General features: G+C 51.0%; 1 protein-coding gene across 1 annotated transcript in view; it reads right to left on the bottom strand.

Annotated features, from left to right (window-relative positions):
- The window catches only part of GRIN2A (glutamate ionotropic receptor NMDA type subunit 2A), a 367847-nt gene extending 340566 nt beyond the window's left edge, over positions 1–27281 (bottom strand). The window contains exons 1-2 of the mRNA XM_042971083.1: positions 27101–27281; positions 25226–25657 (exon numbers count right to left, since the gene is read on the bottom strand). Of these exons, the coding sequence (XP_042827017.1) occupies positions 25226–25639 (414 nt within the window). The 5' untranslated portion in view covers positions 25640–25657; positions 27101–27281. The remainder of the gene's footprint in view (positions 1–25225; positions 25658–27100) is intronic.
- Between the last annotated feature and the right edge of the window lie 224 nt (positions 27282–27505).

Genomic DNA, 27505 nt, shown 5'->3' with positions numbered 1-27505 from the left:
GCTTCCTCCACTCCTGGTCTAGGAGACGGGATGCTCTCTCACAGGCGGGCACAGATTCACTCTTTCAAACTGCAGGTACTAGGCACTGGGGACGGACGGAGATGGCTACAGCAAGGACAAAGAAAAGGAGTATGTTCAGCCACGTGGGGAGGCCGTGCTGTGTGCCACGAGACATGAAAGATATGGACGGCACATGACACAGGGAAGACAACTGTTTCGAAATTAAGGGGTCGAAAAGGCAGCTTGGAGCCCCTGACGATGAAAAGCCTAAGGACTGCAGAGAAAGCAGGACCAGCAGTGACGCGTTTTGCACCTGTACTTCTTTTTAAAGGATTCACCATCTCTGTATGCCCTGCCTCATTTGATCTTCCTAGGAGTCCCTGGGAGTTAGGTCAACCGACAGGAACGCAGGTGAAGGGGGGAGCCACTCAGTGACAGAGAACAGCATGCCAAGCTCTAGTTCACGTGATGAGGACAGCACTGGGAGGTGGAAAGAAGTGGAAGGTGATGGGGAGCAGAGTGTGGTGATTCTTGGGCACCTGGCTAAGGGTTTAGACTTCATCCCAGAAATAATGGAGATATCACTGAGTCGAGAGTAATACACTCCAAACCCCCTTTTGCGATGCGAGTGGTGACTGATGAAGGAAATTAGAAGACTCAAGTCAGGATGTGAGTGAGAGGTGATAAGGACCTGGCGACACAGAGACTGAAGGAGGTCGCCAGGAGGTGGGGAGTGGAAGAATGGACAGAACCAGAGGGCCAGAGGTGGTAGCAGAGATGCTTCTGTCCTACATAGACAAGGCACGCAGTAATATTAAAGCATACTAGGTAAAAAGCCCTGATTCTCTTTCTTTTTTTTAATGCCTATTTATTTTTGAGAGAGAGAGCAACAAAACGCAAGCAGGGGAGAGGCAGAGAGAGAGGGAGACACAGAATCGGAAGCAGGCTCCAGGCCCTGAGCTGTCAGCACAGAGCCCGACGCGGGGCTCGACCCCACGAACCATGAGATCACGACCTGAGCCAAAGTCAGACTCTTAACCAACTGAGCCACCCAGGTGCCCCAAGCCCTGATTCTCTTTCGATCCTTCTAATTAGTTGATAAGAAAGTCTCATTTGGGAGCTAACAGATCTTCAATACCTTTCTAACACTTCCTAATTTCCTTTTTAAGGAGCGTGTAATATGCTGAGCCTTGGTAGGAAATAGCACCTAGTTATATTTTAATAGCACTGTTGTATTTCCATTTTCATTTTTGAGTTTTTTAAATTTGCATGATTTTATTTGTAAGTTAACTGTTGCCATCTATTAATGGCAAAGGAAACTGGTTTCTTTTTCTTCCCCCCCCCGCCAAGATTTTATTTTCTTTTAAATAATCTCTATACCCAACTTGGAACTCGACCTTACAACCCTGAGATCAAGAGTCACGTACTCCACTAAATGAGCTAGCCAGGTGCCCCAAGTGATGATATAGCATTGCCTTTTTCAATATATTTATTTTAATATGTAACCAAAAGCGCTGCGGGAGGAAAAAAAGGAAAGAAAAAAAAGTCAATCCCCAATAAATTCAACATAGCCATTTGACCCCCAATTCACTCCTGGATAATATATCCAAATAATTGAGAGGAGGTGTTCAAACTAGAAAGTTATGCTAACATGCATAGCGGCACGACTGGCGATCGCCACATGGTAGAAACAACAGACGTGTCCACTGAGGGGTGAATGGACACACTAAATGTGGTCTGTCCCCACAATAGAAGAGTATTCGGCCATAAAAGGGAATAAAGCACTTGCTATAACACGGATGAACCTTGAAAACATCACACTCAGTGGAAGATGCCAGACCCAACACGGCTTACAGGATTCCATTCCTTTCCACCTGGAACAGGTAAATCCACAGAGACAGAAAGTCCAGCAGATGCCGGGGCTGCACGGAAGGAAGTGGGGGCATGACTGCTTCATGGTTACGGGGCCCCTGTGGAACAAGGAAGATGTTCTGGGACTAGAGAGAGGGGAAGGTCACACAACGGTATGAATGTGCTAAGCACCAATGAACTGTTCACTCTACGGTGGTTAAAAGGACCTATTTTATGTTATGTGTACTTTACCACAATTTAAGAAACCATAGTCAAAAGGGTCAAAAACTCGTGAAGGTGGGGAAGGACTGAAGCTTAAGAAGCTCTGGGGGGGAAAAAAAAACACAGGCTGTGGAGTCAAGAGACCTGAGCTCAAGTCCCAGCTCCGTTACCTCCTAGCTGCGTGGCCAAGAGCCAGTGGCTGGTACCCCCTGGGTTTCCCTGCCTTCCACACGGTGAAGGCGGTACTCCTCCAGTCCCTGCCAGCAGCATGGTACCTGCACAGCTAAGAGCTCAACGGACGTCCACCCTTCCTTCCCCTTCTGAGAACAGGTGACTCCAACAGCAGGGACATCACTGACACAGAGACGGAACCGAGTAAGAGGTTCTAGGCAGGTTTGGTTTGAGACGCTTGTGGCTCAGTGGCTCAGGTATGGCCTGTGGCTGGTGGACCACTGCGTAGGGTGTTCTACGTTACATCAAGGGGAGAAGCCCCCCCTCAAGCAACCAGGGGGATGGAACGTAACCCAGGGCGAGAGGTGGGGACTACAGGTGTGGACTGGGCATCTAAGCAGCTCCAGCCATGGAAGACCATTATCTGGGGAAGGGAAGCTTCCAGGGATGCTTTGAGGAAGGCCCTGCCTCTCCTGCATTGGGGCACAGGCCCTCCTGAGCAGAGAGAAGGCAGACTGTCATCAGCCACGATGGAGTGATTCCTGACCCCCAAGAAGCAGCAGACACCCCGTTGTCAAGGGGGGGTGGCTTAGCCAATCACAACCCCACCCTAAAGATGAGGAAAGGTAAGGTCCAGAGAGGAGAAAGAAAGGAAGAAGATACACTATCAGTGTATGATTTCATATATGTAAAACTCCTTTTTGACAGAATGACAGAATGTTGACTTGCAGAGGCCATCCCAGGCCTGCCTAACTCAACGCCCCCAAATGTGACCAAAGCGACCTGCTGTTCTGACCTCACAGAATTCCCCCAGAGAAGGCAAGATGTTAAAGCTGGAAGGGCACTCAGTCCCACCTCTTCACTGGCAAACGAGGAAATTGAGGCCGAGTTTGCCAAGCCTGCCCACCCAAACTCATCCTACCAGCATGGTGACATAAATGACACTGGTTAGCACAATCTTGCCATGCCTCTACAGTGAGTCGGTTATAATGGCCCCTGTGGTCCACTAAACCATGGCCCCCAAGATACCCAGGACCTAATCTCCGGAATTCTTAAATGCTACCTTAAGTGGCAACAGGGTTTTTGCAGGTATGATTAAATTACAGGCCTTGGGGGTGGGGGCCTGGCTGGCTCAGTCAGTAAAGTGTGCGACCTTTTTTTTTTTTTTTTTTTTTTTTTTTTTTAGAGCAGGCGTGAGAGCAGGAGCAGGGGAGAGGCAGAGGGAGAGCGAAACTCCCAAGCAGGCTCCGCACCCAGCGCAGAACCCAACACCGGGCTCGATGTCATGTCTGTGAGATCATGACCTGAGCGAAAATCAAGAATCAGACACTTAACCAACTGAGCCACCCGGGTGCCCCAAAGCATGCGACTCTTGATCTCAGGGTCTTGAGTTCAAGCCCTAAGTTGGGGGTGAAGCCTACATACACACACACATCCATCCATCCATCAATGTCTATTCACTTATAAAATAAAATAAGGATCGTGGGCTGGGGAGACTATCGCGGATATTTGAGTGAGACCTAAGTGTAATCACAACGGTCCTTACAGGAGATGTGACAAGCGAGGCAAGATGCTTCTGGCTTTGAAGGTGGAGGAAGGGGTCACAAGCCAAGGAGTGGGACGCTGGGAAAAGCCAGGAAATAGATTCTCCCACAGAGCCTCCAGAGGGAACACAGCCTTGCTGATTTTGGCACAGTGAACCTGACTTCAGATTTGCCCTCTGGAGCTCTAAGAGGACGAAAATGCATTGTTTTTGGACACCACCAGGTCTGTGCTAAGTTGATACAGCAGCCGTGGGAAACCAGCCTAGTCCTGGCCCTAGCCCTTCCGACTTACCTGCTATTTTATTTAAATATCTATTGAGTACTCACCCTGCCCCAAACCAGTGTCCTGGGTCCTGGGAACGGGGAAAGACAGAGTCCTAAATATAAGTGGGTACAGGGCTCACAAACCAAGTGACTGGGAGCACACGCCCCATGGAAGAGTGGACCAACAGCAGGTGAATGGTGGATGAGACGTGGGCGAGACTAGGTCCAGCGGAACTTCTTGTGCCCCAGCCAGGACACCAGACACGGCTTTGGGAATGAAAGAGAAGGCTGCCTGAAGGGGCCTCGTCACAACCTGCATTCTAAGCAGGATTCCTGGTAACAGGTGGGATCAGAGATCTACCTAGATCTCTGATGTTGTCACCGTGCAGCTGATGATTCGTATTCTTTGCTTGGAGGGGGAACGTACGGTCAGGGAGCAAAATCGTTACCATGTGCAGTGGAACCAGAGATCTTGGCTGCTTTAATGAGTTCTTCCAACCAATTGCACTCACCCAAATCAACCATAAAAGTTAACAGGTTCGTTTAAGAAATAAAATTTGATCTCAATCTATTTTGGAGAGACGCCCAAATTTACAGAAAGCTCGTTATTAATTTGTTTCTCTCTCTTCCCCAGGTATCCTGAATTTCTTGGTTCTCCCCCCCGCCCCCGCCCTCATCCAGGTCCAAGAGTGATGGAGAAACTGTTCATAAAGAATTTGGTGGAGAGGCAGAGTAATCGTTCCGACAACTCCCCGTAAGGCCATGTGTGAGCTACGTGAATCATCCTTCTCAAAAGAATATTAAGCGCCTATGTGCACAAGCATCTGTGTCTTTTGCAATCTGCTCAGTGCCCTTACGCACTGTGTCTCAGCATTTCTCAGCTGCCAGAGGAGCCAAAGAAAAGTGTTAACACCCTTGTGCAAAATGTCTCTCTTGGTCTTGACACCAGCCCCCAAATAAGGGAGTAGATTCCACTAGAGAAAGAGACAGGCACATTGACTGACACTTGTCTGGTCCAAGCTTCAAAGGTTTTATGAAGCGTGGAACCCCAAGTGTAATGATGACTTTACTTATTAAGCACCCGCTGTGTCTCCAGGATCACACAGAGACCAGACCTCAAACCCTGGAACCATGGTTCTCCACCAGGAATGAATGCAACCCGCAGGGAACATTCATCAGCGTCCGGAGACATCTGGGACTGTCACAACTGGGGGTGGGGCGATGCTACTGGAATCCAGTGGGTGGAGGCCGGGGGTGCTAACCGTCCTGCAACGTACAGAACAGCTTCCACAACAAGAGACTACCCAGCCAACACGTCAGGAGTGCGAGTTTAAGAAACCCCGCCGGAATGCCAGACTAGCCGGGTTCCGATCCTGGCTCCACCTGTGGATTCACACACATGCCAAAATAATGAAACCTACTGCGTCACGCGGTTGCAAGATGCCAAGTGTTGATACGCAGAGAAGATTTGTATTAGAGCACGTTCTGCTTTAGGGGCCAAGCAATGTGCTATAAATGCTTCTCACAGATAAATTATTGGTCTTCACGAACGAGCACAGGAGGTTGTTGCAAGACAGAGGTTATGATTAACCCATTTTATAGCTAAGAAGTTGAGGCTCAGAATGGTGAAGTGACTTGTCCACAGACAAAGAGCCGGTACGTTCGGGAGCCAGGTTTTCAGCTATCTGGATTCAAGGCACACACTCTCAAACTGAGGCAGGCACAGCCCAGCAGGTGCAGGGAATGAATACAGGAGTTTCCTAGAGTATGATTTTGCTCGACTATTTGGTGAAGGGAAAAACTGACCCGTGTATCTGGTAGGCCATTTTCAAATTATTTTGGCCTTAATACCAACAGAGTTACACCATGAGATGGGATTCATCACCCGCATGAATCTCCAAGGTCAAGTGCAGTGAGAAGGCCACCTGGGCCACAGCCTGCTGTCCACAGGTGCGTACCAGACTCTCCACTGTACAGGATTCCAACAAATCACCACAAACTTAGTGGCTTAAAGCGACACAGATTTGTCCCCTTACAGCTCCAGGGTTCCAAAGTCTGGAATGGGCCCCCCTGGACGAAAATCAAGGTCTCGACGGGGCTGTGTTTCTTCTGGAGATTCTGGTAGAGGATCTGTTTCCTGGCCTTTCCCAGCTGCTGGGGCCACCTGTGTGCCTTGGCTCGTGGACACTGCCTCCACCTTCACAGCAAATCACCCGCCCTCTGCTCTGTCATCACCTCTCCTTCTCTGGCTCTTCCAAGGATCCCTACGATTCCACGGGCCCCACACAATGATCCAAGAGAATGTCCTCAAGTTGCAAGATCCTTGACCGCATCCTATTCGCAAAGTCCCTTCTGCCATACAAGGCAATGTATTCTTGGGTCCAGGGACTGGGACGTCTTGGGAGGGCCATTATTCTGTGTGTCACAGCCCCTAAGGCTCTCAGAGTAAAAGTTTTGGGGAAGCACTGAACCTGGACGTCCTAGACACGTTCCAGGAAGGATTCCAAGACGAGGAAGGACTCGGTTCCTCACGCAGGAGCCCTGGTGCCAGCACAGAAGCCCCATCATGACGAGGGGAAAGTCAGTTTTAGCGCAGATGGGGGTCGGGGGTCTGGGCTGGGCACCTAAGCCCTCCCAGTTCAGGAGATGAGGGGCACTGAGGAGCCTTGGAATGAGCTACCTCCCAGCCTCTCCGAACCGGTTTGCTAGGGCCGCTGTAACAGAGCGCAGCTCTGAAGGCCGGAAGCCCAAGACCAAAGTGTCAGCAGGCTGGTTTCCGCCGTGGCCGCTCTCCTTGGCCTGCAAATGGCCGTGTTCTCCCTTGATCCTTACACGTCTTTTCTCTGTACCTGTCTGTGTCCTAATCTCTTCTTAGAAGGACACAAGTCATATCATATTAGGGCCCGTTTTCATGTAAATTAGGACCTCATTTTACCTCCTTACCTCTTTGAAGACATCCATCTCCAGATACAGTCACATTCTGAGTCGCTGGGGGTTAAGACTTTTAGGGCGACACAATTCAGTGCGTAACCTCAAAAACGATAAACTCCAACCTATTCCAGGCTCCTCCTACCCTTAGATGAAGTGGGAGACGTGCCCCTTTCCCCCTGGAAACTATGAGAATTTGAAAACCTCTAGGCACCAGTCTGGGAATGGAGAATTTCCCATTCTGAAGGAGGGAAGGAAGCCAGAGACACTACCAGCAAATAAGCACATGATCCCACTAGGGCATCCATGGCCCTCCTCTGAAAGTTCTTTTCCTTTTTTTCTAGAAAGAGTGTGTGCACATGAGCAGGGGGAGAGGGGCAGACAGGGAGAGAGGGAGAGGGAGAGAGAGGCAGAGGGGGAGAGAGGGGGAGAGACGGGGGGGGAGGGGGAAGGGGGAGAGAGGGAGAGAGGGAGACAGAGGGAGAGAGAGGGGGAGAGAGGGAGAGAGGGAGAGGGGGGAAGAGAGGGGGAGAGAGGGGGGAGAGGGGAGAGGGAGAGAGAAGGAGAGAGAGGGGAGAGAGGGAGAGGGGGAGGGAGAGGGTAAGGGGGGAGGGGAGGAGAGGGGGACAGAAGGGGAGAGAGGGGGAGGGGGGAGAGAGAGGGGGAAGAGGGGGGAGAGAGGGGGAGAGGGAGAGAGACGGAGAGAGAGGGAGAGAGAGGGAGAAAGGGAGACAGAGGGAGAGAGGGAGAAGGGGAGATGGGGAGAGGGGGAGAGGGAGGGAGAGGGAGGGAGAGGGAGGGAGAGGGAGGGAGAGGGAGGGAGAGGGAAGGAGACAGGGAGAGAGAGGGAAACAGAGGGAAAGAGGGGGAGAGAGGGAGGGGGAGAGAGGGAGGGGGAGAGAGGGAGGGGGAGAGAGGGAGAGGGAGAGAGGGAGAGAGGGAGAGGGAGAGAGGGAGGGGGAGGGGGAGGGAGGGGGAGAGGGAGGGAGAGGGAGGGAGAGGGAGGGAGAGGGAGAGGGAGGGAGAGAGGGAGAGGGAGAGGGGGAGGGGGAGATAGGGGGAGAGAGGGGGAGAGAGAGGGAGAAAGGGAGACAGAGGGAGGGGGGAGAGGGAGGGAGAGGGAGGTAGAGGGGGGAGAGAGGGGGAGAGACGAGGGGAAGGGGGAGAGAGGGAGAGAGAGGGAGACAGAGGGAGAGAGAGGGGGAGACAGGCAGAGAGGGAGAGAGGGAGAGGGGGGAGAAGGGGGAGGGGGGGAGAGGGGGGAAGAGAGGGGGAGAAGGGGGAGGGGGAGAGGGGGGAGAGGGAGAGAGAAGGAGAGAGAGGGGGAGAGAGGGAGACAGAGGGAGAGGGGGAGAGAGAGGGGAAGAGGGGGGGAGGGAAGAGGGGGGGAGGGAGGAGAGGGGGAGAGAGGGGGGAGAGAGAGGGGGGAGAGAGAGGGGGGAGAGAGAGGGGGGAGAGAGAGGGGGGAGAGAGAGGGGGGAGAGAGAGGGGGGAGAGAAAGGGGGGAGAGGGAGGGGGGAGAGGGAGGGAGAGGGAGGTAGAGGGGGGAGAGAGGGGGAGAGACGAGGGGAAGGGGGAGAGAGGGAGAGAGAGGGAGACAGAGGGAGAGAGAGGGGGAGACAGGCAGAGAGGGAGAGAGGGAGAGGGGGGAGAAGGGGGAGGGGGGGAGAGGGGGGAAGAGAGGGGGAGAAGGGGGAGGGGGAGAGGGGGGAGAGGGAGAGAGAAGGAGAGAGAGGGGGAGAGAGGGAGACAGAGGGAGAGGGGGAGAGAGAGGGGAAGAGGGGGGGAGGGAAGAGGGGGGGAGGGAGGAGAGGGGGAGAGAGGGGGGAGAGAGAGGGGGGAGAGAGAGGGGGGAGAGAGAGGGGGGAGAGAGAGGGGGGGAGAGAGAGGGGGGAGAGAAAGGGGGGAGAGAGAGGGGGGAAAGAGGGGGGAGAGAGAGGGGGGAGAGAGAGGGGGGAGAGAGAGGGGGGAGAGAGAGGGGGGGAGAGAGAGGGGGGAGAGAGAGAGGGGGGAGAGGGAGAGAGAGACGGAGAGAGAGGGGGACAGAGGGAGAGAGGGAGACAGAGGGAGAGAGGGAGACAGAGGGAGAGAGGGAGACAGAGGGAGAGAGGGAGAAGGGGAGATGGGGAGAGGGAGAGAGGAAGGGGGAGAGGAAGGGAGAGGGAGGGAGAGGGAGGGAGAGGGAGGGAGAGGGGGGAGAGAGGGGGAGAGACGGGGGGAAGGGGGGAGAGAGGGAGACAGAGGGAGACAGAGGGAGAGAGAGGGGGAGACAGGGAGAGAGGGAGAGGGGGGAGAAGGGGGAGAGGGGGGAAAAGAGGGGGAGAGGGGGGAGAGGGAGAGAGAAGGAGAGAGAGGGGGAGAGAGGGAGACAGAGGGGGAAAGAGGGGGAGAGAGGGGGGAGGGGAGGAGGGGGGAGAGAGAGGGAGAGAGGGAGAGAGAGGGGAGAGATGGGGAAAGAGGGGGAGAGAGGGGGAGGAGAGAGGGAGAGAAGGGGAGAGGGGGAGAGAGAGGGGGGAGAGAGAGGGAAGAGAGAGAGGGGGAAGAGAGAGGGGGAAGAGAGAGGGGGAAGAAAGAGGGGGAGAGAGGGGGAGAGAGGGGGAGAGAGGGGGGAGAGAGGGGGACAGGAGGAGAGGGGAGAGAGAGGGGGAGAGAGAGGGGGAGAGAGAGGGGGAGAGAGAGGGAGAGAGAGGGGGAGAGAGAGGGAGAGAGAGGGGGAGAGAGAGGGAGAGAGGGAGGGAGAGGGAGGGAGAGGGAGGGAGAGACGGGGAGAGGGGGGAGGGGGAAGAGAGGGAGAGGGGGGAGAGGGGGGGAGAGGGGGGGAGAGGGGGAGAGAGGGGAGAGATGGGGAAAGAGGGGGGGAGAGGGGGAGAGAGGGGGAGAGAGGGGAGAGATGGGGAAAGAGGGGGGGGAGAGGGGGAGAGAGGGGGAGAGAGGGGAGAGAGGGAGACAGAGGGAGAGGGGGAGAAGGGGAGATGGGGAGAGGGAGGGAGAGGGAGGGGGAGGGAAAGAGGGAGACAGAGGGAGAGGGAGAGAGGGAGAGGGAGAGAGGGAGAGAGGGAGAGGGAGGGAGAGGGGGAGAGAGGGGGAGAGAGAGGGAGAGAGAGGGAGAGAGAGGGAGAGAGAGGGAGAGAGAGGGAGAGAGAGGGAGAGAGACGGAGAGAGAGGGGGAGAGAGGGAGAGAGCGGGAGAGAGAGGGAGAGAGGGATAAAGGGGGGGGGGAGGGAGACAGAGGGAGAAAGGGAGCCGGGGAGAGGGGGAGAAGGAGGGAGTGGGAGAGAGAGGGAAGGAGAGATGGCGGTGGGGGGCAGGGAGAGAGGGAGAGAGAGGGAGAGAGAAGGAGGGGGGGGGGAGAGAGAGAGAGAGAGAGAGAGAGAGAGAGAGAGAGAGAGAGAGAGAGAGAATATCCCAAGCAGGCGCCACCCTCAGCACGGAGGCCAACGCAGGGCTCCATACCTCGAGCCCCGGATCTCGACCTGAGCCAAAACCAAGAGTCAGACACTCAACGGCCTGAGCCGCCCAGGCGCCCCCAGGGTCCGTCTTTGACGAAGCTCATTTAGGTTGCCGAGTATTTCCACTGAGTTACAAGGTTATTTTTTGCTCCCGCAAATGGCCACGTCGCACCCCAAAACCAGAGACTGACACAGACCGTTTCATCCCCCCAGTGAAGACAGAAGTTTCTGGGGAAGGTCTGGCTGGGAGGAAAAGGGGGCGGGGACTGGGGACAAAAGCCGGGGGGGGGGGGGGGGGCGGGGGGGGGAAGGGCCTGGCAATTTTCACAGCGGACAAAGGGAAAGCCGGGCTCAGGGGTGGAAGCTAATGAAGCACATTTCTGCTCCGTGTTTTAGGACAGGAGCGTCAACATGCTTCCAGCCCCACCTCCCCATCTCAGGGCACGGCAGACCTATGGCAGAGGAAAGAGCCATCCTCCGCCACGTTCTGGACGGTTCCTCCAGAAACCCACGGCACACGCTTTGGCACGAAAGACGCAAGAGATCTCAGTCCTGCTCTAGTCAGGGGTCCAGCTGATACACGAGGGCACAACCGTTCTGGTTGCTGATACGTCAAAACGCTTTGGTTTTGACAGTTAAGGGCCACAGTCTCCAGGGTCTTCAAGTCCCTCTGCCCCCAGGAAGCCTCTACCTTCTCATAACCAGCACCAGAGGACTGACACCTGACCCAACAGGGGCTCCGGGGGCACCTGCTCTCATCGGTCGTGATTGTCTCGGTTGTAACAGAAGGCCACAGACTGGGCACGGGGGGGATTATTAGCAACACACATTTGTTTCTCACAGTTCTAGAGGCTGAAAGTCCAAGATCAAGGCACCGGCAGATTCGGTGTCTGAGGACCGTCCACTTCCCAGTTCACAGATGGCCGTCTTCTCGCCGGGACCTCACACGGTGGGAAGGGCGAGGGAGCTCTGTGGGCTCTCCTTTATCAGGGCACTTATCCCATTCATGAGAGTTCCACCCCCACCCCCCCAATACCCCCCTCCCAACACCATGCCATTAGCATTAGGATCTCGACACAGGATGGGGTGGGCGGTGGGGGGACAACCGTCCAGGCTGTAATAAGGATCATTCTATACTAATAAATATGTTGGAGATGCCCCCCACGCCTGTTAATGTCAATCCTAAATCCCTTCTGCTTTCCTTTAAGATCCATTTCACTTCCCTCATCCCTGCCATGGGAAAGAACAGCGATGACATACCGCCCACACAATATCCCTTTCGGATCACAGGGCAGTTACCGTCACAGTGTCACCCTGCCTTTGCTCTACTAGAGAAAGGAGCAAAGCATAACATAGCTACTGTTCACCACAAAGCCCGTGACATGAGCACATCCCAGGCCCACCACGGCAAGGTTCTCTATCTTTCCTCCTGGCATATCACAATAGTCAAACCCCACAAAATAATTCTCTGCTGGGAAATCTCACATTTTAAAGCAATTCTTGAAGCAACGCTGATACAGACACAATGGTTGAGCAATGCCTAGTGACTAAGAATGAATAATCGCAGAACTCCCTGCCAGGCTTCAAAATATTTATTATTTTTTAGAAATTCAAATTATTTTACCGTACGTCCTATTGGAATCCATCATTTTCTGAGGCTTTCCATTCACACAATGAGAAATATCAAACAGGTTAAGATGTGCAACACCTAGGGATATAAAAGTCTGACTAAATTAAGATGCATTCTGCAGCAGGTGCCGTAAAAGAGATGCAAATTAAAATAATGAGATGCCATTTTCATGGAACCAATTAGAATGACTTTTGTTTCAAGTGTGGGCCAGCGTTAGGTGAGGGAGCTACTTTCACATAGCTATCCGAAGTGTCCAGTGGTCCAATCCTTCTGGAAACCAATTAGCAGCATGTATCATGAACCTTAAAATTCTTCACGCACAGTGACCCAGCGATTTGAGACGTAGGAATCAATTCAAAACCAGTAATCTGCAACTCAGACGTTTCATTATAAAGCTCTTGAGCTGAGGCGTTGTGTTTAACAGCAACGAATGTGAAGAAAGCTAAGTCATCAAGGAAATCATGATGTGTCCACAGAATGGAAAAGGTAGCAGGTAAGAACGCTTCCAAATAATCTGTAATGCTAGTGATAGAATGTAAAGTAAATTAGAAGCTATACATGAAATTATGTAACCGATATGTATCTGTGTGTGTACAGCAGGCAAAGAAGACTAGAAGAAGAAAACAAAACAACTAGAAGGAAATCCACGAAAATGGCAACGGTAACTGTGACGTCCAAGGTGATTTTTATTTTCTTTATACGTCTTCCAATCTCTCACGTCCTCTAAATTGTACACTTGTTAGATTACTTTCATGTTAGCTGAGGTTTTTTTTTTTTTTTTTAAGAGTTGTGGGGTTTTTTAACGTTTATTTATTTTCAGAGAGAGGAAGCAAGCAGGGCAAAGAGAGGGAGAATCCCAAGCAGGCTCCGCATTGTCAGCACGGAGCCCGCTATGAGGCTGGACCCACGAACCGTGACATCAGGACCTGAGCCCAAACGACAGCACTGCGCGGGCGCCCCAGCTGAGGTTCTGTCTTTTAACAGCCTGTAAAATCCTCATCCTTTGGAGATATACGCTGACGTATTTGTAGATGAAATAGAACAATATCTGGGATTCGCTTTAAAACGATCCAGCTGTGGGGCTGGACGTGAAACAAGAACGGTCATGCGTCAAAGCCAGGTGACGGGGACGTGAGGGCTCACGCTGTTGTCTCTACTTGGGGACGTGTTTGAAATTCTTCACGGTAAAAGTACTGCTTTGAAGGCTACCAAAGGTCACAGAGGAACGAAGAAAATAAGGAAACACCAACAGAAACAAAAAGGAGCACCAATGAGCCAAGGCAAAATCAACAGCCATCAACCAAAGTGCAACTGGGCCGTGAAGCTCGGCCTTCACCCAGGGGCTGCCTTTTTCAGAATCCCGCTGGCAGAAACCATGCCCATCACCAAGCACCAGAGCCGCGGCCAGCGGGTCGGTTTCTAGAGCCCCACATCCTGTCCCCTCTCCCCGTGCTGTGGCTCTATTCACACGAGTCAACCAACACCACGTTCCTCAGCCCTACAAATATCTTAGCTTTAAAACAATTCGTCTAGAAAATATGTTGTTGTTTTTCAGCCCGAGGACTACAGGCATGCAAGATGACAGGGATTTCAAATGCCACTCACTCTTTCTGGCTAGAGTTTCCTAATTTGGAAGAGGCAAGCTACAGCAGGAGACATTCAGCCATTTGTGACAACAAAACAGAGATCAGCAAAAAGCTCAATGTTTTGATTGTGAGAACTGCCATCCAGGGGAAAATTCAGGAGCTATCAAAACCACACTCGAGCCTGGCAGCTTGGTGGAACACGTTAAGGGGAAGGAAAGGCCTAGACTGTAGGCCGGCACCTGGGCCTCCGTGAGCCAGCCTCCTCTCCTCTCTGCGGCTTGTCCTCTGCAGCCACGGATGTGACCTGCAGTGGCAGACACATGGGATGCCAGCCTCCTCTGGCCAGGAGTTCTCGAATGCAAATCGAGCCCAGATTTGACCTTCCAGCACCTTTTCTGACAAGCCCCCACCCTCACGCCTCTGGATGAGGGGCCCCTCTGCTATGTTCCCCAGCCCCCCTGAAGCTACCCAATCACAGATGCACCACTCTGGGCTTTAATTGCCAGTCTCGTCCAGCTAGATGCACATCAGAGCAAATCTGATCACTGATATATCTACAGAACATTTTGGGACAGGATACAGGCTCCTTAAACGTTTGAAGAATGAACATATTTATAAACCAATAAATAAATAAATTCCTAGGAGGTCTACGAATGAGTATCAGGGGACCTGTGAACCCCTAACAATTGCACATAATATTGAATGCATGTTTAGGAATGGGCATCCCTCCGGGGGGAGGTCCATACCTCCTATCAGTGTATGAAATGATCATGACTCCCCAGCGGGCTCACCCCAAATTATCTTAAATTTCTTGGGTGAGTATGTGGGCCTGGCTTTAAGGTGTCAGTGATTTGCACAAGTCACCTTAAATTCTAGAGTAAATTTTTATTTTGTTTTGGAGAAACAAGCACAGTTGGGGACCAATGGAAAATGATTAAACCTCTTTTTTGTTAAGTCAGTGAGACTTAAGAAGAAAAGATCCTTGTTAACATACCAATAGCCTGCAAAAGTTACAAATGGAAACAAACTACCACTCCCATTTCATATTCTTCCTCTTTGAACCGGTGACCTGGTCACCCCCTCGGAGAGGGGCACGTGTGTGAGGACCTTCCATTCATGCATTGAGCAAACATTCTGTCTCTGAATTCTATATTGTATTCCTTGGATTTTTTTTTACTGTAGTTCTAATAAATAAATAATTTTGGTATACCCATTTCCATCATATGGAATGCTGTAACATTTGAACGCAAAGACAAAGCTTTTGCAAACCAATTCTGGATTTTGTTTCTTCCTGGGACGTGTGAAGGAAGAACAAAGGACGTGCCCAACAGTGGACGAGCACCCAGAGCCACTGCTGCCCTAAGGAAAAGCTCAAAATGCAGGGGGTACAGCAGACAAGAGAGAAAGATTTGGCAAGTGGAAATTCAGAGAGGGTTCTGGCTCTCTCTTTAGAATATGAACGTATTCTTACAATAACGTGTGCAAAAACGTGAATATACTTTCATAAGTAATCATGATTAACTGGGTGCGGTTCTAAACCCCCCCCCCGCATTTGGAGATCACTGGCAATTATTCTAAACATCATCTCTGGTAGCTGTATTTCTTAGCCAAAAACATTCCCACTAGTAAATATGACGCCGGCTGACCTACTTATGTTTATATTTATATATGTGTGTGTGTGAGTTGATATATACATAGGTTTTCTGCTTTTCAAATACTGTCTACCCTTCAGGATGATGTAAAGTCCTTTGGAGATTTGAGGTGATGATGCCAGGATCATAAATTCCTCCCCCAAGCCAGGCAAGTTTATACTGAATTACTCACACGCTTGCAGAAAGTGAGGATGTTGGTTTTCAGCCAAATCCAAGGGCCTAAAGTACCAGGACTTGGGGATTTAAAAAACAAAAAAAACAAAACAAAACAAAAAAAACCCACAAGGATTTGAGAGGTGCAGAGCTTCTGAGTTAGAAACAACCTCAGAGGTGACCCCATCCAATCTTTCCATGAGTCCAACACCACACCGCCCCCCCCCCCCCATCCCGCTCCTGACAGACGACAGTCACTTTCAGCTCAGCTACGTCTGACAGACACTCATTATTCTCCGAACCATTGCGGTCTTCGGTCACAGACCTAATTGCCAAAGCTCATCTTACCATATGTCATTTAGATCCTACACAACCCTGAAGGCCCTTCCTCTGGACACACTGTCGTTGTTCAATATCTGTCTTTAAATATTAATCCCCCCATCCCTGCCAAACTAAGTCTATGGATCATGGTGTTTGTGTGGCTGGAGAAATCATCAGTTATATCACTCAGCCATTGCTCCTACGCTTCTGCTAACAGAAGCAAATTTTGCTTCAGTGGCAATTATCCATTCTTGGCGAAGAATCTTGACTGTTAATCTCTACCAGTGATATTCAAGGGGAGGCATGTAACCCAGTTCTGGCCAATGAAATGTAAGGGGAAGTCAACTCTAAAAGAAGAGGAGAGGGCCTAGAAAAAAGCTTCTTTTCCCCCTCCTTTTTCTTCCCATTTTAAATGCTGGCATGTGAAGATGTGATGGCTGGAACAGAAGCGGCCATCCTGTGACCAAGAGGAAACAGCAAATAGAGGCAAAATAGAAAAATGGAAAGGACCTGAATCCTTGGTGGGTTACCGAGTCACTAAATCACATCTGGGACTCCTTGCTAAAAAAAAAAAAAAACAAAAAAAAACAAAAAAAAAACTACCTGTCTTAATTGTTTAAGCCATCATCGGTCAAACATTCTGTTATTTGCAGCTGAAAGCACCAGTAACAACAGAAAAGGTATAATGCAGCTATCGCCTCTCTTGATTTGGACATTATATTTCTAGAAATAGGGACTTCACTTTTTCTAAGAGCCATATCACTACTTAGAATCTGCTGAGCATCGAGTGCAAAACAAACAAGCAAATAAACACAACCCCCGTGACTGGAGATCATAATCTCAAACGCTTCAGACACCACACAATTAACATAAATGTGTGAATCTGGATGGATGTCAGATAACAGGGAGCAAGGACATTAAAATGCAGGCACTTTAAAGAGCTTATTAGTGGGGCGCCTGGGTGGCGCAGTCGGTTAAGCGTCCGACTTCAGCCAGGTCACGATCTCGCGGTCTGTGAGTTTGAGCCCCGCGTCAGGCTCTGGGCTGATGGCTCGGAGCCTGGAGCCTGTTTCTCATTCTGTGTCTCCCTCTCTCTCTGCCCCTCCCCCGTTCATGCTCTGTCTCTCTCTGTCCCAAAAATAAATAAAAAAAACGTTGAAAAAAAAATTTAAAAAAAAAAAAAAAAAAAGAGCTTATTAGTAAAATAAAATACTAATGCATTTATGAGGCTGATCCAGTAGGCAGTCCACCAGTTCACGGCTCTTGCGGAAACCATCCTCAAATTGGAGAGCTACATCTCCCCCCTTCCTATGAGAAAGTGCCATTTCTTCTTAAATCCTCCAATGTAGTCAGTAGTATCTGACTCTAGCCCTTCAATCCGGAAAGACAGTTCTGAGTTTTAATTCCATCACCCAACATCTTAATCAATTTAGGTAACCAAAACATTAACATCAAAATCCACTGTCCCTCTTGAATGTAAGCCCCTTCCCTAAACCTAATGGAGTCCCAGTCATTAACTTGAGAAGGCAGTAAGAGCAAAAGAACAGTGGATAAGGATTCTCTAATCAAATACCTTTGGGGCTGCCAGGTTCCCCAGGCTGTCACCGAGTTACTTAATCCTTGGCAGAGACCAAATGAGAGACTGTATCTGTCCACAGCCTAAAGCCCTAAGCCCAGCGCAAATACATAGTCCAGTCGGTGGAGTTATTTACTGCAAGGCTCACGGAGACAGTCTCCTGTGGTGGTCATTTTCACCCTGGCCACATCTGATCTTCAGTTTGCCAGGATAAAGCCCACGGCAAATTCGAAGAACTGAAAGCCCCTGGTTGTCCCAGGAAACTCATATTCCCATTCATGTTCATATTAAGGCAATATGAACCGTCTCATGTTGGACTCTCCACTTCTAACACTTCTGTGGGATTCATCCCCTGTTTCTTGCAGGGGTTACCATCACATCGCCACACGACCCTTCATCATTTTTTCTGGTGGTGAAAAATGCAAGTGCATTGGACACAAATAAAAATTACATGATATAGACACAATAACAAAAGTGTTCCTGTAATAATTATTTATTACGAGCCAAGCACTGAGCTACCTGTTATCTCATTTAAATCTTACAGCGCCATGAAGTACATACTCTTTCTGTCCCCTTTTTAAAAACAAAGGCATCGAGGCCAGGCTGGGGTCAGAAACAAACAGTGAGGACACTGAGACTCAGAGCCATTAAGAAGCTTTCTCATGATCAGCCAGCTGGTAAGTGAAAGCCTGAATTTAAATACAGACAACCAAACTCAAGGTTCAATTTATCAACCACGCTGTAATGACATTAACAAAATTTTTTTAATGTTTATTCATTTTTTGAGAGACAGAGAGAGACAGAGTGTGAGCAGGGGAGGGGCAGAGAGAGAGGGAGACACAGAATCCGAAGCAGGCTCCGGGCTCTGAGCCGTCAGCACAGAGCCCGACGCGGGGCTCGAATGCACAGACTGTGAGATCACGACGTGAGCTGAAGTCAGCCCCTTAACCGATTGAGCCACCCAGGCGCCCCAGTATGACATATTTTTTAAAAAACTGAAATAGCAGGAGTCTACCACTCAAAGATAACCACGGCTCACATTTTGGGAGGTCTCTTGACAGTCTTTCCTTGAAGGTGGTAAAATTTTCAGAGCTGGAAGAGGCCTCAGAGATGATATCACCCTAAACGTCATTTCACAGGAAAGCCTAAGGACCAGAAAGGTGAAGGGCCTTTCTCTGGGTCACACTGCTATTTGGAAATGGAATTCAGGTCCTCGGACCCTCTGTCCAAGGTTTTCGGGGGCCTTTGACTCAAGTTGGTTGGTAGTGGCTTCCTCGAGTACCGTGTTGAGAAGGATTTAAGGTCCTTAAAGATTTAAGGCTCAGGAGATCAGCGAAGGCAGCAGTAAACACAGCAGCACAGATATATGCACATCCTGAGTTTGCCACTTGCCAAGGAACAGCCCTTGGGAGAGAAGCGGAGTGCCCAGGAAAGGCTTTCTTAATAAAGACCAGCTGTATTCTTCACCTACACCAGGGTCTCAAACCCCAGCGCCTTCAGGGATGAGGTTCTAGCATGAATGAGGGAAGTGGGCAAGCAGAGGACTGAACATGGGAAGAGCGCCAGCCCTAAGAGGGTAAGGGTGCTATTCACCTCCAGCCGCCTGTTGCCTGCCAAGGGGAAGGGTGGGGCCCATGTTGCCAGGCCTTCTGAATTCTTGCAGTGAGGCTTGAAATTTGGATTTTTAAAAATGTGAGGTCTCCGGGGCGCCTGGGTGGCTCAGTCGGTTAAGCGTCCAACTTTGGTTCAGGTCACGATCTCATCGTCAGCGGGTTCGAGCCCCGCGTCGGGCTCTGTGCTGACAGCTGGGAGCCTGGAGCCTGCTTCGGACTCTGTGTCTCCCTCTCTCTCTGCCCTTCCCCCGCTTAGGCTCGCCCTCTCTCTCTCTCTCTCTCTCTCTCTCTCTCTCTCTCTCAAAAACAAACATTAAAAAAATTTTAACTGTGATGTCTCCTAACTTTAATGCTGGCAACGAATCCAAATCTGAATAATAAACAGGGAGTGAAGAACAAAGAAAACCCACGAGCTAACAACATTATAACCGCTCGTTTTCACTATGGGCTTACCAGAAGCCATCATTCTGTACTGCAAACCCAAGATGCTATTTGTATGTCTTTCTCCCTCTCTTTCTTTCTGCCTCCCTCCTTCCCTCCCAGCCCCCTGATCCCTTCCATCACTCCAGCTAGAGAAGCCTTTCCCACCTGGGGCTACCAAAAAGAACATCAACACTGTACCTTCCAAACCCACCAGAACACAGCTGCCAAGAGTCCAAGCGATTCCCAATGACCCCCAAGGGCCACTTGGAAAGTGAGTCATGCCTCTCGGGGTGATGCCTTTTGCTGTCCAATGACTTATGGAAGGAGGGGTAGATGATTGCATCTGACATGCCTCATCACAAAGGCTCAAGATAGGCCTCCTCACTCTCTCAGGAACTACCCAAAGCCTCCAGAGCAGGAGCTGAGTGGGTTCCACCAACGTTCTGGTGTGCACGTCTATCCTTCCCATGAGCTTTGAGGGTCTCACTCATAGCCTAACCCTGGAGGTGCCCGGTTACAAGAGAAAGTCCCACTTCTGGCTGATGACCTATTACTCAGCAGCACTACCTGGGCCCTTTGTACGGAACACCCCCAATTTCTGTTAATCCCAAGGATGGCTAGTAATTATCTGCCCACTAGAAAGAAGAGGAGACTGACACACACCGATGAGATCAGTCAGCAAGTAGGGAACAAACACTGCATGGGAAGCCCCGAACCACAGTGTGGTAAGTTCATCTGGAAACTGCAGCAAGCTGGCATTGGAACCAGGGACTTGATTCATTCAATCAACAAACATTTGCCAAGAAACAAACGCAAAGGGCGAGATCAGCACAAGGTGCTGAAAAGAACACACACGCGAACCAGAAATAAACTTTAATAAAGGTGGAAAATAGAAATATTAGTCACAATGACTGTGGTATAAACAGAATACTCCGCAGCCATTTAAAAATCATGTTTGAGAAGTCTATCTTATTAAATAGGATTTAAAGGGAAAATTCCACAAATACATAATCAAGCTTGAAAAAAAATGAAAGCAGGTTGTGAAATATAACTGGGTCAAAATCAGAGTGAACACACTCAGTAATTCCTCCCCTGCTCCTAAGATGCAGAATTTATAGATAAACCTTTAGATGTTTTAAATTTTACATAATACTGCTTGGAAATAAGACAAGGGAATCACGAATGAAAAATAAAGAGGACTCTCTAAAAATAAATGAATCAAAAGATGGGACTCTACAATCTCAAACAGGACTCAAAGTCACATGGTTCATGGGGGATGGGTCCAATATGAGCCAAGGAAGCAGAGGTCCCAACATCTACCCAGGGAATAAGAGGCAAAACTGGACTCAGAATCATGCTTCCAGGAGTCACAGTCAAAAAGGATGCCTCCGTCTGTGCCAAGGAGCAAAAATGAAGCAACTTACATGAGCCTGGGACCCAAGCGGGCACCATAGGATATACAGAGCAGAGAGAGAGCCCTGAGTTGAGCTGTTGACATGAGCTCTAGTTGAAAAGCACATACACCCTTGCAGACATAGGGCAGAAGATATCATAAAATCACCTTGAAAATAAGTTCACAAACAAAGCATATGAAGACATAGGAGACATTAGAGAACACAAGAGGACATCCAATGATCAGAATCTGCAAAATGAAAGAATTCATATCTGAAGAAACAAAGATGCCAGAGCAATCAGAGAAGGACTTCACGGTATTTTTTTTTTTAATCCTCAAAGGGATAGAGGAAGAATTTACCTTCACAAAGTAAAAAGAGGGTTTTTAAAATAAAATAAAGAAGCAGGAAGGTATAAAAAGGGGCCAATTATTTCTCTTGGAAATACGGTGAACATTGGAAATTAAAAGCTCAACAGACAGGTAAAATAATAGACAAGATACAAAGAAAAAGAGGTGGTTAAGGCAAAATAATAAACCAGATACAAATAAGAGTTGGTTAACTGGAGTACAGACCTGGAGAGACCTCCTCAAACATGACACAGAGAGATAGAGAACTGAAAAAAAAAATGTTTAAGATACATGGAGAAACTACATACGGAGAGAACAGAGAAAATACTGGACAGGAAACAGCCAACAGATAATGGCTGAGATTTTTCCGCAATTAAAGAAAAACCTGAATCTTATGACTAAAAAAAGCCCACAGAGTGCAAAGTACAAAAACAAAACAAAAACAAAACATATATACAGCACAATCCTGAACTGATAACTAACTGAATACAGCTTAGAAGAAAGAGACCCCCGTGTCCAACAGTGGCTGGCTGCTCCTGGTGACAGGACTTAGAGGGAAGAACTTTATTTTCTTCTTTAAAGGTTAATATATTTTCTAAACGCTCTCCGGTGAAATGACATTATTTTTGTAAACTGTGGAAGAGTAGTATTCATTATTTCAAATACACATAAACACACTTTTTAAAAAGATTGTCCTCAAGGAACTTCCACTCGAGTAGAAGAGATGAGGTATGGATCGACACAACATATCAAGTCCATGCAGTAAGCGACATGGCTAGATGTAGCTAAAATCTAAGCCTTGTCTTTTCCCCCCATGGACTCGCTAGAAATCGAGAGGGAGGAGGAGGTGAGGGCACTGAGCAGAAACATGAAGGTCTAATGCATATGCCTGATTTATTAGGGGCTATTGCTGCAACCAGAGTTGTGTGCCATTTGGAGGGGATCAAAGTGGCCAAACCAAGATAAGATTAGAACTTTATCTACATCAAACATTATTTTCACCTCTACTTGAATTATATTTCAGGACCACCCACTGATAGAAGCAAAAATTAACGTCTCTACTGTAAATGAACATCACACAAATCTGCCACTTAACACATTTCAGTTATCAGAAGGCTTTGTTCTTTCTCACACGGGTCAGGTAGACTGAGGGAAAGGTAAAAATGGGAGGGGGGGCATGCTGAATTTAACTGATAATCAAGTTAAATACCATTCTTATCCACAGGGGCACGATCAACTATCATGCAGCCAATTTGGAAGTGAAAACACCACAGGTACGTTCTGGGCTTTACCAAATGGACATCATCTTAGCGGGGAGACAGAAAGGCCTGTTCAGTCTGGGGAGATTCAGACTTTGTGGCCGTAACACTGTTGGCACATTCAACCAAGCAAGGTGGAGTTTTAGGCAACATCTCACGGCTGCCTCTCCAGAGCCAAACAAACTGCACTCGGCATTCAGCTCCAAAGGAAACAGGTGGCAAAGGCACAAGCCAGAGAGATGTGCTACTAATATGGAAGGAAGGGCTGTTCCCATCTCAGATTATCTCTTTCTTTGCTTTAAGACATTCAGGTTTCTCAAAATGCCACTCTTTACCCACCTCCACCCAACATCACCTGCACATCCCACGTGTGGGGCCCAACATATACCCCAACATTAGCTCCGCTCCCTTCTTTGATTCCCTGCCATCAACACCAACTTGGCCAGCCCCGACAATTCCCTTCACAATTTTTGAACGAATGAACTCTTTCATTCCTCTCCCAACACCACCTTGTAAATCTCTCTCTTAACGGGACTTCTCTAAAAACGTCCTTTCTTATCTTCCTCTTGCATTTCCGGATTCCCTTTTTCTCCTTTACTCCGAAGTGGGGCCACACTCTTGCCCAATCCCCAGAAGGTGGTTTCCTTTGATAGGAGACGAGGATACGTCCACCCACACCCTCCCAACTCCCTTTCTCACGGCCCTTTAAGGGAGGAGCAGCCGCGGGTCCAGTTGGTCAGAGCCGGGCATTCACAATGGGCAGGGTCGCCATCTACCAAATGGGTGCTCAACTCTGAGCCCACTCCTGTTCCTACTTACTTGCCCACAGTCAGATGGATAAAATCAGGTAAGAGCCTGAGCCACAGACCTGCCAGATCAGACCTCCCAGACTCAAGACACCGTCTCTAAGTCAGATTACAACAGATTTCTCCATTGATGGTGCTGGGCCCTAGTCAATCCATAAATTTCACTTTCCACATGGCAGTACTATCTTTCGTGTGCTGCTTTTTTGGTCAAAACTTCAGATGGGAGGTGGGATCAGGGGTGATATTTAGATCCCCAAATCACCAACCCCTGCCAGAAACTACAGTTCTCATTCATGCCTTCATCAGACGACTGGTTAGTCCTTACGCACGAGCCCTGGGCTCTGATTCACTGCACCTCTCCATGGCTCACTATCTCCTATAAAATGAGATTAATTCCTTGACCCTCCTGAAGTTAAGATGACAAAATTAAAGGACAAGCTTAATTTGCTGGAAAGTGAGATCACAGCTTGAGACCAGAAGACCAAAATCTAGTCCCATCACCCACTGTGTGGCCTCATCCAAGTCTTTAACTGCCCGAGCCACCCACCCCCCACCCCCCCCACCACCGCTATGCCTCAGGTACTTCATCTGAAAGTTGCAGGATGCTCTAGGAGACTCCAAGACCTCCTCCAGTTCATACACTGGTGCCAGGGCACAGCTGTTCCCTACTTCGTCTTTTTTTTATCCCAGAAAGGAGCTCCCCAAAACACAGAGGTGGCTGGGAAAATGCTCGGCTGCACGGAGGAATTCTGCTAGACTGCAAGGCATTTCAAATGAATGTTTAATAAGATACTGCATTGGTTGTATACTTCGGCTGAATGTGCTGCAGCCCAGGAGACCTGAAAGAATTAATACAGTTCCCAAAGGAGCTGGTGGGAATTGCTGAGGCAGAGGCAGAATCTGATTTGATGAATATGAAAGTGCTTTGAGAGCGTCAGAAGGAAAGTGCTCTGACAAACGTCTGTTCATTCCATTAGCATGTCTCCCGCTATTTAAGGAACACATTCCAAGAAGGTCTCGGGACTGGGGACCACAGCACACAAGGGCAAGCTCCCTCTCCCCCGCACCCCCCTGCTTCCGACCCCATCTGAGGCCCTTCCTGGGGCTTAGAGATACAGTGCACCCACGACTCCAGTTTTTTCTCCTTCCTCACTGTGCTTCTCCCTTCTGATCCTCAAACCAGGCCCTCATAACATCTCACCCAACCTTAAAGTCTCTCCTCTTCCCCAAACCAACACTCTCGGACGGTTCGCAGAATAACCTTCTCTCCCATCCTAAACCAAGAGATGGGGACACACCTTCTTTTGTTCGGACACTATCCAAGTTCATACCAAAACCCATCCTTGGGAAGCAACCCCTCCATCTGACGTTCTGGGCGCCCCTGACAGCCCCACCCAGGGAACATGTAGGAAAATGCCAGGCCCTCCATACTCAGGGTCTACAGTCAGTTCCCTCCACTCGCACCCACTCCTTAGAGGAACGCTCTGCTGTGCGCCTGCACAGGACTTCTCAAACTCTCCGCCCCTCTTCCCCCAACTGCGGAGTCTGTGGAAGCCTATTTCTCTGCCCTTTTGCGCTTTACCTAAAGACTATGCGTTTTATTCCGTAACATAGCCACGTTTCAGCTTTTTGAAAATAGTTTTAGTCGCTTACCGCAAAGGGGGAAAATGGACACTTTTCCACAAATCAGGTAAAAGTGACATTCTAGAAATATGAGTTGGAGGGTTTCAAGTGTCCCCAAGCTCACCTCTGTGCACTATCTGGAAACTTCCAAGCGTTCCACCACTTCCTGACCAATCTGCATTCACTGAGTTCTCCCTGGCATACCCAAAGTGCCTGAGACCCTCAGAACCAAGGCAGAAAGCGTTTCCATTCATTTCTGGGTTGGAAAGGCAAAACCTGGCTTTCACCAGAGCCAGTGGCCACGACCCTCTCTCAGATCAAAACAGATGCCAGAGGCTCCCCAAGACCTGTGGTGGCTGTGGTATGATCAGCACACTCCCGGGGCCTGGCAGCCTATCACCTCTCCCACTTACCTTGTCAGCCATGATCATAGATGCGCCCCCGTGGATGCCCAGGATGGGGATGAAAGTCTGCGAAGAGATAAAATCCAGCATCTGAGCCACGGCCTCCTGGTCGGTGTCGTCCCCAAACACAAGGCCATGGATGCGCGCCCCAGACATGAGGTCGCACACATGTGTGATGAGGCTCTTGGGGTCCGTGCGGTTCATCAGCAGGGCCACCACGTTCACGTCCAGGGGCAACCCTGCTGCCTGCTCGGGGCCCCACAGGTTTCGCAGTTCGCGCTCCGTCACGTCGTGGCTGTGACCCAGCAGCACCGCAATGTTCAGCGCCGGGGGACCCTTCTCCGCCGCCGCACCCTGCGCCGGACCGCGCCAGACCAGAAGGGCCGGCAGCACCAGCAGGGTCCAATAACCCAGTCTGCCCATAGTCGCCACTTACGGTCCCTGCAAGGCGGAGAGGGAGAGTCAGGGCCGCGGGGAGCAAAGGTTCCAGAGGAAAGGGATTACAGACCCAGCCCCTTGCTCTAGGAGCCTGGTATACAGCCCATCCCCAGCGCGAGCTGACAGAGTCACTGACTCCATTCCCCATTCCCGCCGCCATCCACATCCCTCCACCCAGCTCTATCCACAACTCCAATCGCAGCTAAGTCTCCATCACTATCCCTAAATCCATTTTTGCATCCAGCCTCCGTCTCATCCCCTGTCTCCAGCCTCCTCTCCATACCCAACTCTGCCCACGTTTCCCACCACACCCCCAAGTTAGCTGTGGACCACAGCCCCCGAGCGTAGGCGCACAGAGCAAACCCTCCACCCACCCCTCTCCCACCCGACTAGTTCAGACCAAGTTACCGACCCCGCCCCCTGCTCGAGGGAGCCAACTACAAAGCAGCCCCCGCGTGCGGAGGCGGTGCCGAGACTCCGCAGCCCTGCTCCCGCGCTGTGCTAGATGACTGACCCCGCCCCCTCTGAATCCTCCCGGTACAGCGCAGACCCGGCTCCACGCTGCACGCGCTGCAGACCCCACTCCTCTCCTGCAGGGTGGCCCCCACCAAGTTCACGGGAGTGCAGACATTCACCCGTGCGCCCCAGGCGCGTGGGGGAAATTGCCCCCCCCCTACCTCGCGCGGGGGTACAGTGAAGCGATTTCCACTCAACTGCAAGCGAGCCCCAGGACCCGCCCCCTACACGCACGCATGCACACACACACACACACACACACACACACACACACACGCCCTCTCTCATGCGCGCCGCGTGCAATGCAGAATCCCAGAGCGGAGAGCAGGCGCTTCCACCCGTGGGCCGGTGTGTGGGAGCTGGCAGGGAACTGCGTGGGGGGAAAGGTAGGCTCCTAAGCGGCTCTCCGACGGACACGAACCGTACAGACCCTCCCCAGGCTTTCCACTACAGGTCCTGTTACCAAGTCTTAGATGCATGTGGGTAGTGGGCTGCACAACCTGACAGGCACGCGCGCCGTTCTGCGCACAGCCGCAGGCCGCTGTGGCGGTGCCCACGGCCATCCGGAGTCCACACACGTCCTCAGTCGGTGCACACACATGTATCGCGCCAGGTGCACAACTGCGCGTGCCTGCAAATACCAGCACAGTCGTGCACGCGTGCACAGGCGCGCGCCCCTCGGGCCCGGCGCTGCTGGAGCCAGGGGAAGTTAGGGAGAACTCGTTCTGGCCGAGGCACTCTTAGGGTGAGCACAGCGGAGCGCGGAGCCGCAGCGCCCCCTGGTGCTCCTCCCGCGCCTCGCTACAGATAATCCCTCTCCCGCTTCCTCTCTCCCTCTCTCTCCTGTTCCTTCTCCCGCTCTCGCTCTCTCTCCGGTCGAGTCTTCCTCTTCCCAGGCCGGCCGAGCCCAGGTCTCCCGCTGGGACGTACCTGTAGCCGGAGAAGGTCGAGGATGCAGTGGGGCGCGCTGCGCGCACGAGCATCTCGGCCGCCTCAGCAGCCACCGGGTTTAGCGGGTTTCCGCATGCTGCGGCCCCCGCGCGCTCCCCTGGCTGTCCCGCGCTGTCTGCATCGCCCCCACGGGGGGCGGCTATCCCAGCCGGAGGCTCTGCAGCAGGGCTCTACCGGGGTGGAGAAGAGACGGAGAGGCTGGGTCAGCCCGCGGGCAGGAGAAAGGGGACTGGGGGGCAGGCTGCAGTCTGCAATGCTCACAGCCCCCTGTGCGCACAGGGGGCTCGACCGAAGAGGGGGAGCTGAAGCTCCATGCCCAAGACCCCCTGTGCGGATCCTCAGACCCCGTGGCCGATATGGAGAGCTCCGCTCCTGGGCGCACAG

Source organism: Panthera tigris, chromosome E3 (genome assembly GCF_018350195.1).
Source record: "Panthera tigris isolate Pti1 chromosome E3, P.tigris_Pti1_mat1.1, whole genome shotgun sequence".
Taxonomy (NCBI): domain Eukaryota; kingdom Metazoa; phylum Chordata; class Mammalia; order Carnivora; family Felidae; genus Panthera; species Panthera tigris.
Note: the sequence above shows the minus strand (reverse complement) of the source record. Positions and strands in the feature narration are given on the sequence as shown.